Source organism: Corvus kubaryi, unplaced genomic scaffold (assembly GCF_017639235.1).
Source record: "Corvus kubaryi isolate FWS band 111438036 unplaced genomic scaffold, C.kubaryi_AGA036_p1.0 65464, whole genome shotgun sequence".
NCBI classification, from domain to species: Eukaryota; Metazoa; Chordata; class Aves; order Passeriformes; family Corvidae; genus Corvus; species Corvus kubaryi.
The window spans coordinates 59231-71246 of NW_024582022.1; the positions used below are offsets into that span (position 1 = coordinate 59231).

The 12016-nt window shown below is 38.4% G+C and overlaps 1 protein-coding gene across 6 annotated transcripts in view; it reads right to left on the minus strand.

The window, feature by feature from the left end:
- LOC121673499 (ubiquitin carboxyl-terminal hydrolase 34) overlaps positions 1-12016 on the minus strand; it is a 91336-nt gene that overhangs the window by 59176 nt on the left and 20144 nt on the right. For all 6 annotated transcript variants that reach the window (XM_042046833.1, XM_042046836.1, XM_042046834.1 and 3 more), the window contains exons 3-6: positions 10797-11217; positions 5582-5632; positions 5270-5419; positions 987-1054 (exon numbers count right to left, since the gene is read on the minus strand). In XM_042046833.1, the coding sequence (XP_041902767.1) occupies positions 987-1054; positions 5270-5419; positions 5582-5632; positions 10797-11217 (690 nt within the window). The remainder of the gene's footprint in view (positions 1-986; positions 1055-5269; positions 5420-5581; positions 5633-10796; positions 11218-12016) is intronic.

The window sequence follows — 12016 nt, forward strand, 5'->3', positions numbered from 1 at the left end:
CAAAATAGATCGACAGCCAAGCCAGTACTTAAATTTTTACAGTCAATATAAAACCAGACCATTTTAAAATATGAAACAATTCCCAATCTCATTGTTCTGGGAACCTGTTTGTTGCCAATGTAATTATTTTTGTTGAGTGTTATTTTATACTGGTGTAGTTAAGACAGAATAATGTGTGAAGGCCCAGTTTTTGCTATGACCAGTGTAAGCACATTTCTAACATTACAGTTAGAGGAAACCCAGAACCCTGGAGGAGCTGTGGACCGATGCAAAAGCAGTGGCCTGCACCAGGAAAATTTAATGTTGGGCCACTGAAAGGGGAATTAGCTGTGACCACACCCCTCCACCTCCAGGCAGATACACACAGAGATAATTTCATCAGCAGCTCACTGAAATGTTTCTATTGTCCTGAGAAACCCAATAAAAACAAATTGCTTGTATAATTAAATACCCTTACAAGTACTTCAGTTTAAAAGTGTTTTCCATGATAGACAGCTTGATAGAAAGGAAATCTTTGGGGCTGGATATATCTAGCTACATAAAAGTGTGAGTAGACTTTTGATCGCACTTCGGTTCCTGCCAGCTGGAAACACCGAACATCAGAATGTGAAGCTGTGTTCAAACTCAGGATCTGAATTCTCGGTGACTGCAGATTGCTCTTCTACTTACAGCATCTCACTGCAAACTCGATGTACAGTTTTATGAAGGTATCACTCTGAGGGAGACTGTGGTACAATTGAACCTGACCCAACATGTCAGAATGGGGCTGGATGTCACACTCAGAATGTTCTTAACAAGATTGATCTGATCGATACTGAAATCCGATGCAAGGAGCTGCCCAAACTAACTCTAAACATTACCTTCACCCTCCTTGTTGAAATGACAGTCAGAACACCAACCTGTACAATTAAAAGTGTATCAGCTGCAATTAGAAATAGGTGCCGTCAAAAAGCCCCACAAGAAAAATTCTTAAAATAAAAATTTACCTGATAACGTAAGTCCTAAAGGGTATAATGTGCTGCATGACAGCAGGGATGTGTAGCCATATTCTGATCTATAATGCAAAAACATAAATAGATAAAAATTTCATTAATGACATTTAAAGAGATCAGCAAAAAACTGAAATACTGTCGGTACATTTGCACATGCAACCCCCCTTTAAGAAAAGGCTTTCTTGGTGGTTTCCATTCAACTCCTTACTTTTCTAGTTTTCCAAACTGTTATCTGAGGAATGCTTTCGTGGCTTATAAAGAGGATTTGTATCTTTCCTGCTAGTCAACTGGAAAATACAAACTTTGTATAAATAGTATCATACTGCCCAGGTGTCTCATTTTTTTATTTTCTGTAATTTCTTTAGTAGGAAAAACTGCTACTCCACCTTGTGGGTTGTTTTTCTTTTCTTTTTTCCTTAAAACGCTACATGAAAATTATTCCACTCTTTTACTTCCTTGCAAACCACTCCTAAACCAAGTAACATTGACTTGTGTTGTTTTCCATCTCAGGGCTTACATATCCTATAAAATGTTTTACAAGCAGTGATTAAGCACAGTTTTTTACTACCTTATTTGCATTTCTCGTATTTACCATTCTGCCTTTACCACCTTAGCAAAGCTGAATGCAGGAAGAAAATATATGCAGAGGAGAAAAAACCCTTGAAACAGCTACTTAGCACCGCTGTGAGGAAAAGCACCAACCAAACAACTTCCACAGGCAAAGTCAGAAGTGCCATCTGCATTTCAAACAGGAATTCTGAGCCTGCTAAACCTGTTACTCCGTGCCAGGTAAGGGATGGAGCACAGATGAAACAGCAGCAGCTGTTGCTCCTGCCCACGTAAATTCAATCATGTGCACGCAGAACCCTTGTGAAAAGCAACCCTGTCACTCACCCAGGGCCCTCTGCATCCCCACCTCTGCTCTTAAAAGAATTTCAGCTTTGCAACTGATGCAAGAAAATCTGCCTAAGGACTCAATTCCACATGCAGAAAATGTATATATTCCTTTTTGACGGGAGAGAAAACTATTAGGCTGCAGTCAAACTTATCACCAGTTTCTTTTCAACATTTCCAGCATTTGCCAAGGAACTTTCTGAGTCAGTTCTGACAAAAATATTTGCAGGCTCACTTTTTACAAGGCAACAAGCACTGCACAGAAACAATATAACCTACTTTGCAAGACAAACCAGCCAAATCTTCACACTGCAAAAAAGACCACATTTGGAATAAGCCTCTGATCCAACTGGCAGCCTCAAGAAGGAAAAAATGCTAACATCCCAAAGATACAAAGTGTCACTAGAAGATGCTTGTTCTAGAAACAGGAATTAAACAACATTTTGACATGGAATTGCAAGGATGACAAAGATACTACCGTGGTTACACTATTTGATTTTTAACACCATGTACTCTGCTTTGAATACAGTATGAAACACCAAAGAAAATACATTTCTTTGTGAAATAAAAGTATGAAATGTTATCATTTTGTTTTTATAGCTTTTACTGTTCACAGAAATTTCACTCTGTATCAATTCAAACTCGTAAGTTGAAATCATGCATCTGTAAACTTGTATTACACACAACCTTCAGCCTCAGAATTCAATTAATGCATCATTTCATATGTTACAAATGAAACTGTGATTTTGAATATGGACTCACATTTGCATACTAAATTGTTTAAATGACAGAAAGTAACATATATAAAATTACATCACCTCGCACCTGTAAAAAGACAAAAAATAACATGAAATTACATCACTTTTTGTTTCCACCTGCTTTTAAGACAAAGTATTCACTGCATCTGTTCTGTTCTCAAGTTTCAACGAGTTTTTTTTTCTATTATTTGCTCTTTATCAGAGGTAATTAATTGCTAGAAGGTAGTGGCTAAAGAACTCCTTCACCTTACAGACTTGAAAATAAATTCCAGCATGGATATTTCAAGGAATCTTTACAAGAATGGCTACTTAACTGCCATTCTCAAGAGCTACTACAGCTGTGAAAATGCATTTAAGGATTACTACACACTGTGGTCTGGCTTTACACATTGGGAACAAGTTAACAATTGACGCTGCAGAGTTCTTATTGGAATAAATATCTCTAAATCCCATAAAATCAAATGCTCTGGGATAAAACCAAGTCAGATTAGCAGAGTTCTTGCTGAGACCACCAATTAACTAACCCTTGCTCAGTTTTGTGAATGCTGCTTTTTGTTTTAGTGGAGTTTGGTGTATTGGTCCACAATCAGAAAAATTTATTAAATTATTTATATTTATCTAACTGATATGAACTATACAGTGAAATGATATAAAAACCAAAAGAGAAAGAGAAACATTATAACAAAATCCTAAGTTCATGCATCATTATAGAGGGGGAGAAATACCTTTTTTTTTTTTAAATATTGGCAAGGTAAAATGTATTTTGTCCAAAAAATTAGCTGCTTCATTTGGCTGTAATAAGTATGTTGCATTTGAAAGGCAGCAGCAGTGCTACCAAGTACACTGAGTGACATCAAAATGCAGCAAGTGGATGAATAAAGCACATTACAGCTGGAATATTTTCTTATATTTTCTGTAGTGAACTGACATACAAATAACATCTAAATATAATTTTTTTAAACAGTCTTCCTCCAGCTCACACACAGATTTGCCAGCAAAGCCAGAGTACAAAAGAAAGGTGCTCGCTGAATGGGAAAAGATGCAATGCTGGAAGAGGCTGAAGAAACAGTTCTTTTGGTAATGGTTTGGGTTGAATTTCATTTTATCTGCCAAGTTTAACCATAGAACTCATCTAAAACAGCTGCAAAAGCCAGCTTAATGGGTTACCTACTAGAACCAAAGAGAAATGCAAAGTTGCTAAGTAACTGAAAGGAGAAACTTGGCTGAGAAGTATTTTGGAATAGGGCACATCACTAAGAATAAAGAAAATAAACAATTTATGTGGAGAAAAATAAAGACTTTCAAAAAGGAAAAAGAAAAAAGGCAGTTGCACTGATATGGGATACTCAGGAAATGGGATTTGAAGTCAGAATGCTGGTTTAAAAACATGCTGGTGTGATAGGGAGCTGCCACTCATTGTTCAAGCAGTTTTGCCCCTTCTCACAAAAAATAAAACAAAAATGCAAAAAAACGTTTTGTAACCAAAATTTCCTTCTGAACCAGAATAAGCTACAAGAACACAGCTTTCAGCAGATGGTTTGATGAGGACTGCACTGACAGCAGCTGGAGATGAAGAACTCATCAGCTCACACAAAAAGGGCCAGAAGAGAACATAATCTCACAGGCTGAGAACATATCTCACAATCAAACATAGGGAGGCACTGCACCAGCCCCCCTGGGCAGCTTTAGAAGAATGGAGCAGACCATGGCCTTGCCCATTTGGTCTCTGACCTACAAGTCAGGAATTACCACACTAAAGGATCAGGAGAGTGGGATACAGATCCTCAACACCAGCTTGATTTCAATCACTGGCTCCCTCTGTGCAAAGCCATTCCAGTATTTACTCAGAACATCCTCCTGGTTGGAGGATAACAGCAACAAGGAAGGGAAGATGTGTGGGAGGAAGGATCAGATTTTAAGTATTTAAAATTGCAAACAGTGTCAAAATGATGTCAAACTCACTTTGTACAAGGCATAACAAACTACTGGTTTCCTTTTTGCCCATCCCCAAGACAGGTCACAACTTCTACCCTCACATTACACCAAGTCTTCATATGTCCTTCAAGGACTGGGTTTTATTTTTATCACCAATCTCCTTCAAATCTCCACTAAAATCAGTTCGTAATTCTGCCAGACAAAAATCCCTGAGATTTCAAAATGCAGAAATGATGGAGGAGATGCATTCTAAAACTAAGGGAGAAAAAAGATGATTACCTCTATGCTGCAAATGTGTATAATGGTATAAAATCACATGAAATTGAAGCAAAAATAAATCCTTTGGGCCTCATAGGGAATAGCTGAGAAGTTAGAATACCCTAAAGAAACTGAAACCACTTCCACGGCACAATTTCAGGGGCAGAAATGGCCTCTGACAACATTCTTGCATGTATCTTTTGGGGCTGTTACAATCTTCCTATCTAGGTACGAACTTGGAAAACTACTTGTGTGCTTCCAGGAGATGCAGAAGGTTTGGACAATGAAATGCTCTACGGATGAGCAAACCTCATTCCCAACACGGAAAATTTACAGCCTTTTTATCCCTCCCTGGTCCCACAGAGTTCCTCCAGACTTCAGATTCCTTTCACTTTTTGTGCTCAAGTCACAGAGTTTAAAGGGAATACTCACATTAGACACCACTGTGATAAATGCATGTGCTATAAGAAATGGCAGCGTCTCGGGGGTTCCGTACTCAAAACAATCCTTCATGAGGGAAAGGCCATTTTTTCCACAAAACAGACAAACATAACGAAGCAAGTGCAATGGTACTTCTACATCCTAGAAACAGTCAAAAAACAGGAGAAGAATCAATAGTAGATCATTCAGACATACAGGAAAGTCAAAAGCTACATTAGTGTAACACAAATCCATACAGAGGAATGAATATGGTTATTTTAAGTTTCTAGGAAATGTGCACCTATTTAAAAGTGGACAACTTACATTCATATCACAGAACGCCCCTAATATATTGCTTTCTTGAGCAGAAATATCCTGTTTAAAGAAAAAAATTAAAATTAATTCAAGCAATAAAAGCACATTTATAGAAAAAAAAAGCAACTGCCATTTACCAGGTATCACAGTCAACAACAGAAAAACCAAATTCCTAATTCAGAGGAGGACAGAAGCTCAAGCTTTGCTCCACTTTTACAATGCAAAACAGACTTTTCTGTACTTTTTACCTCTGCTAATATATATGAATACACAAATATACTTAGGAGAACATTTCAGCAGTGGCTCTCAAAGGCTGGATTAACAGATTATTCTTCAATCCCACCCCTGTTGAGATCACCAATTTTTTTAACAGGAATATGGTAAAGGGGATAGTTTGTCACACCAGCCTGAGAAATACAGAACATAACCAACCCAGGGACTTTAGAATGCAATTTCTAATAAACATGAGACATTTATGCAAACATCTGAATTTAGACGAAAATCCAGGACATCCTACAATCCTACATATAATGATTTAAAGGGTTAAAATGTCAAAATATTCATTGCCATAAATATTAAAAATCTTTAATTTCAACTACTATACTTTTATATATAGTACATATACTATATATACTATATATATGTAGTATATATTTATTTTTAATAAATGCCAAATTTTTACAGGAGTGAGCTAAGTGACGACGGGGAAGGAATTGTATCACCGTATCACTCTGCTGGCTACTTGCTGCAACAAGAAATCTATTTTCTGGAAGCACTAAACTGGAAAGGGTTTGGGAAAACAGCTTTTCTTTTTAATGTCCACAACATCCACTTGTTGGGCAGTATAGAGTGGGAAGCTTCCTTATTAGGGCTGTAACTTATTGTGGGTTTCATGCACATTGCTGGGGGCAAAAGGGCACTGAAGGTATAAAATGTGGCTGTAAAACTCTACATTGCCACGGATACTTGTAGGTAAAGGACACATTCCTTTTCTTCTCACCCCTCCATGCCAAACACCCAGTACTGATAGTCACAAATCAAATGCAAGTTTAACATAAAGTAAAGTTTTTAAATGAAATTTCCTGAATATATTTTAAATAGCTGTGTAGGAGTAAGCTTCTTAGAACTGTACCAGAGGATGCTGGAGGCAAGCAATTTTGGATGGATTAAGTGTGATACAAACATTTTGAATTATTCAATATGCTCATATTATAGCTAAGCATTTATTTTCTTTTTTTTCTTCTGCTGAACTCTAAGTCATGCCTGAACTCGTGATACTCTACCAGTTATTTTTAAAACAGCTTTGAAGGCAGTAGGTGGTATGTTTTTAAGCAGCAAGAAAAGGTGTTCAGTGCTCTGCTCATGAAAACTGCAGAAATGGTGTGAGAAATTTCATTAGTTTTCTTGAAAAAAGCAGATTTGTTGCCAAGTGAACTGCAGTTCTTAGAATGCAGAAATCCCAAACTCACAGAGGGCTGTTGCATGAGTCCTGCAAAGCTTGGAAAAGGCTGCAGTTGAGAGACTGAGTCTGGAAATGTGACTTCTGTTCTTGCAGATGGGAAACAGAACAGTCTGAGAGTTCCTTAAGCTCGAGTTTATGAGGAAATAAGAGAATTCCTCATGAGAATCTAATATGGCATTAAATCCCACTATCACTTCAGCAGAACCTTGAGCAGCTCCCCAAGACCTTTACCTGGAGAAAAGCTGCAGAGGGACTTTGGAGAAAGGCAGGCAGGGATAGTGTTGGCCCAAAGCCATACAGCAAAAAGAAAAGGGGAAATGGCTTCAAACTGCCAGTGGGCAGGGCTAGATTTGGGATTAGGAAGAAATTCTTCCCTGTGGGGATGGTGAGGCCCTGCCACAGGTTCCCCAGAGAAGCTGTGGCTGCCCCATCCCTGGAAGTGTTCAAGGCCAGGCTGGACAGGGCTTGGAGCACGCTGGGATAGTGGAAGGGGACTGGAATGAGATGAGCTTTAAGGCTCCTTCCAAACATCCCATAATAAAATGTACTGGCTGAGGTCTGACCTGGAGACAACCTTGGTGGAAAGCACAGACATCTTCCAAGAAAATATTTACTTGGAAAGGAGAAGCAGAGAGCACAAGACCCCAAAGAGTCAGGGATTGCAGCTACAGACACCTCAACAACTGATTTTGTTCCCACTTTCATTTCATCCTCTGTCAAGATCTGCTAAATGGTCGGGTAACTCCCTCCACATTCATCGTTCATTCTGAGACAGTGCCAGGTTCAGGAGTGCACTTCACATTGTTGCTTCTTTCTCTACAGGATTTTAAGAGCCTCCTTTTATAGATTCTTTTTTCCCCTCCTGAAAGTGTCCATTCCAGGTATTTCACTTGCAGCACAAAGTATGAAAAGGATAGGGCATACAGCCATAAACCACCCTGTATGCAAGAGTTCTTAAAAATATCCCATTAAAAAAAAAAAAAAAAAAAAAAAAGTATGAACATTTCTCAAAAAACCAACCAGATTTTTAAAAGTATTTTGAGTTAATTTTGTTTAGGATGGAAAAATAGACACAAAGGCCCCTCTGGGCACCAAAAATATTGACAGATTTTAAGAGAGATGTGTACATGGGCCTTCTGGCTACCAATCAGGCTGTCATGGTCTTCACTCTCACTTTAAAGATGTTGCAAGGGACAAAAGCAATTCTTAGCCTGTATCATTTAAGGAGAGAGCTGGATGATCCTGCAGGTAGAAACCTTTTTGACTACAACAAATCTTGCTTTACTGTTCATTTTAATCCAACTTTATGAAGTCCTGAACAAGGGAAAGCCTCCTGCTTCCACATGAATGTTTTTCTTCTCCACCAGACAGCCCAGTGTAAAATGGCTTTGGCAAGCAGCTGAGAAGAGGATCCGACTTCAAGACTTGTCTGCTACCATTAAGAACAAAGCCCTTGGAGGTGTCTGCAGAGCAAAAGATAACAGAAACACTGCTAATTGTTACCGTGGGAAAGCCTCACATTGGGAATTTTTAAATGGCAGCCTAAGAGGCCATTTCTAGGCACAGTGAAACCTCAGTGGGTGTGATAACTCCATGAAATTGTGAAAATTCACCTCAAGAATCTAGAACAAGGAATTTCTAAAGTCAGTCAGAGTGGAGACTGGAGTCTGTTCTGGATCAGCAAATTTCCCTTTTTCCAGGGCAAACACAATGCTTAATGGGAAAGGGAGAGAGCTACAGCAGCTTCTCCCAACAAATTCTTGGCAGATTCCAGCTGTTCAGGAATCTGTTTAACTTACAAGTATAGATAATGCACTTAAACCAGGGACTTTTTATTTTAGCATCTCTTGAGGACTGAGAGCAAGCCTGATTTAAAATCAGAAGTGCTCTTGTTACTGGGACTAATAACTTGTCTCAATTCAACTAAGATGTGCTCTAGACTGAAATCCAAAATTAAATTCTAAACCTTAGTGAGTCACTCATGGGAGTAGAAAGTTTTGACATTAAATAGCTAACACTACTCTAGAGTAACAGAATCCTAGTGCTGTCCAAATACGGAAAATATCAATTTGTAAGAAAAATTATTGATGCTGGGACCTTTGAAAAGCAAAACTAAAAACCTCCCCCCCCCCGCCCCGCCCCAAAAGGTACACAAATACAGCAGGCTGGCACACCTCCGTAATCCAGACCTGCAAACACACCAAGTCTAGCAGAAAGGAAAAAAAATTTCCCTTACCTGCCTGTACCTCAGGAAAGTGGTTTTCATTCTCAGCTTCCCCTTAACTTGTGTTTTTAGGATAGCTAATGAATGTATTAGGTAATTCAAGTGATGTGTAACAGTATGATACATATATAATATACACATTAGTATGTCTGGAGTGCTGGGCATCATCACAGTACAGCAACCTACAGCAGATCTGGATCTAAATCACTCCAAGGCTGCACACCAAGGGAAAAAGAAATCCCATCAGGCACTTGGAGATTTTCTTTTGATTGTTTGGAAGTGAAATTCAAAGAGAAGGAAAAAACCAGAAGAAATAGTAATTTAAAAGAATCAGGTGGGATAGTCCACAGAAGAGCTGTTCCAGGAATTGTTCATTCCACATTCCTCTGAAGCCAGTCTTAGTACATGTCCCACAGGAGTGCAGAAGATAAATCAATTCACTTTATACCTATACACACACACACTTGAAACTACCTCTGTTAACTTACACCCATATGGTTTGGAGTAGGACAAGAACCAAAATCCAGCCCACCTAAAAAACCCACTGTGTAGGGGGTTTTAACTACATTTATGGTCAGATATGGCAGCATTCATTCAGTAAGAACTGATCAGATGTTGTGACCACCCTAACTTACATAATTATATCTGACTCAGCATCTTCTCATTTTGGACTTAAGTTTATAAAGTAAACTTCACCCCTCAGAGCTCCAGTGAGCTCCCACAACTCTCTAAATAAAAAATAAAAAAGAGTGGGTTGGCTGCACTTTAATTCTCCACTTTGATATTCTCAGAAGTTTGTTGGATAGAAGCTTTTCTTAGACAGTGAACTGTACATCTTTGCATACAAATACTGTAAAATAACTGTTTACTTGTTACTAGACTACCACAAGTTGGATCAAAAGCCAACCTTTCCAAAAACGTGATGTTTCCACTAGGAAATGCTGACACCATCATACTCGTTTCAGAAACTGTGATTTAAGCATGGCAGGATTTTTGAAAATTTTTCTTTTTTTTTTTTTAGAGGCAAATAGGGAAGATGTGAATAGCAGCCATAACAAATATCAGAGAGAAAAACCAGTACCCTGGAACAAAGCAACCTGTGCAAAGCTAAGTTATTCCAGTTGATTAACCAGCTGTTCTAACAAGTTTGGTCTTGCAGAAAGTCTAGTTTCTGAAGCTTTGCTTCTAGAACCACAGATTGCAATGAAAAGAAATTAATAAACTGTTAATGGTTTACCTTCTGGAAGAAAGGCTTCCTCTTTTTGCCTTCCTGTTATTTAAACAGTACAATAATTCAGTGTACAGTTCCAGCCAACACTTATCAATGTATTACCTATAAAAATTCAGCATATTTTAAAGAAAGTGGAAGAGTATGTGTCATTTTGAAAGTTTCTCTGAAAAGTTCTACTGAAGTCAACAGGAGAGCTGAATGTGCCCATCCCGTGTGAAAGCAACAAGCACCAAAAAAATCTGCTCATTAACGAGAACAATTAACCTTTCACCAAATAATTCCAGATAGACACAAGGAGAACATGTACCTCTATTGTGGGATGAGTATTATGCTTATAAGCTGTGTACAGAGGAAACTGAATCTGAAAGATTTTTGCCACACACAGCAGCAGCTTCTCCTTCTCATCAGTGCTCCATAAGCCAAAAGCATCCGTGCTCTTTGTGGGCTCCTCCTCGCTCAGGATACAAGTTCTTGCGGAATCAAACTTTTTCTCTAGAGATTTTTGTCGCTCTCCATTTTCTTCTTCGTGAGACTCTCTTTCTACATTCAGGGGCTCATCAGCATGATTACTCTGCTCTGGCCATGTTGAATCTATATTAATAGTGCAATGTTTACAGAGCTGGTCCCGCAGAGCTTGGACTTGGGCAATCACTAAGTTAATAAGCGCACAAACTACTTGGTTAAAGATCTCCAGATGTTTATACTCCTTGAAACAGCACAAACATTGTCTGTAAGAAAACAGAAGAAAAACATAAATAAAAATTCCTACAGTTAAAATCAGGCAGGTACTTAACCAAGAGAACTCTTCACATTAAAACATGTTAAACAACAAGTTATTTGACAGAATCATAAAATAAAGGAAATCCAAATGAAACAGACTCTACCCAGCAGCAAGTGGGAGTCACAGAACCCTCCTCCTCGAGAACATCCCATTATTTCCAAATGCTTACCAAAACTATCAAGTAACTGTTATCATTGAGCAGCTGCTACAGCAAGTAAAATATAGAAAAAAAAAGTCCTGTGGGCAAGGTCACTGTGCTACTGAAGAAGTCACGTTGTTCAGTATGTTTCTGACTCCGTTTCCTCATCTGGCTTTCTCTGTTGCTCTTTACTCCAATAAATCATCCTGACATTCTTGTCAGCTGTGTAAGAACTCGTTATTGTTATTTTCAAATCAACAGGGCTCCAAAGTAATTTTATTTTTAATGGAGTATTTAAGTTCACTTCCTTTATCTGCATTTGCATGGTGATCCCATGTACATTGATATCCTTTATCCATCTAGGAAAAAGCAGCTCAAGTATCTTCAGTACTTTCTTCACTTGGCAGGCTCAGAGATTATTCCCCTGATTATCTACTGACACACTGCAAAGAACAAGAGGGAAAAACCCTACACCCTTTGACAATATCATTAAAAAAATCAATTAAATCATGAAGTTCAAAAACTCTAACACATCTCTAGTTCTGGGCAAGGATAACTATGTATGCCAAATAGATTCTGGGTGCATAAACCCCTAAGGTAGGTACTC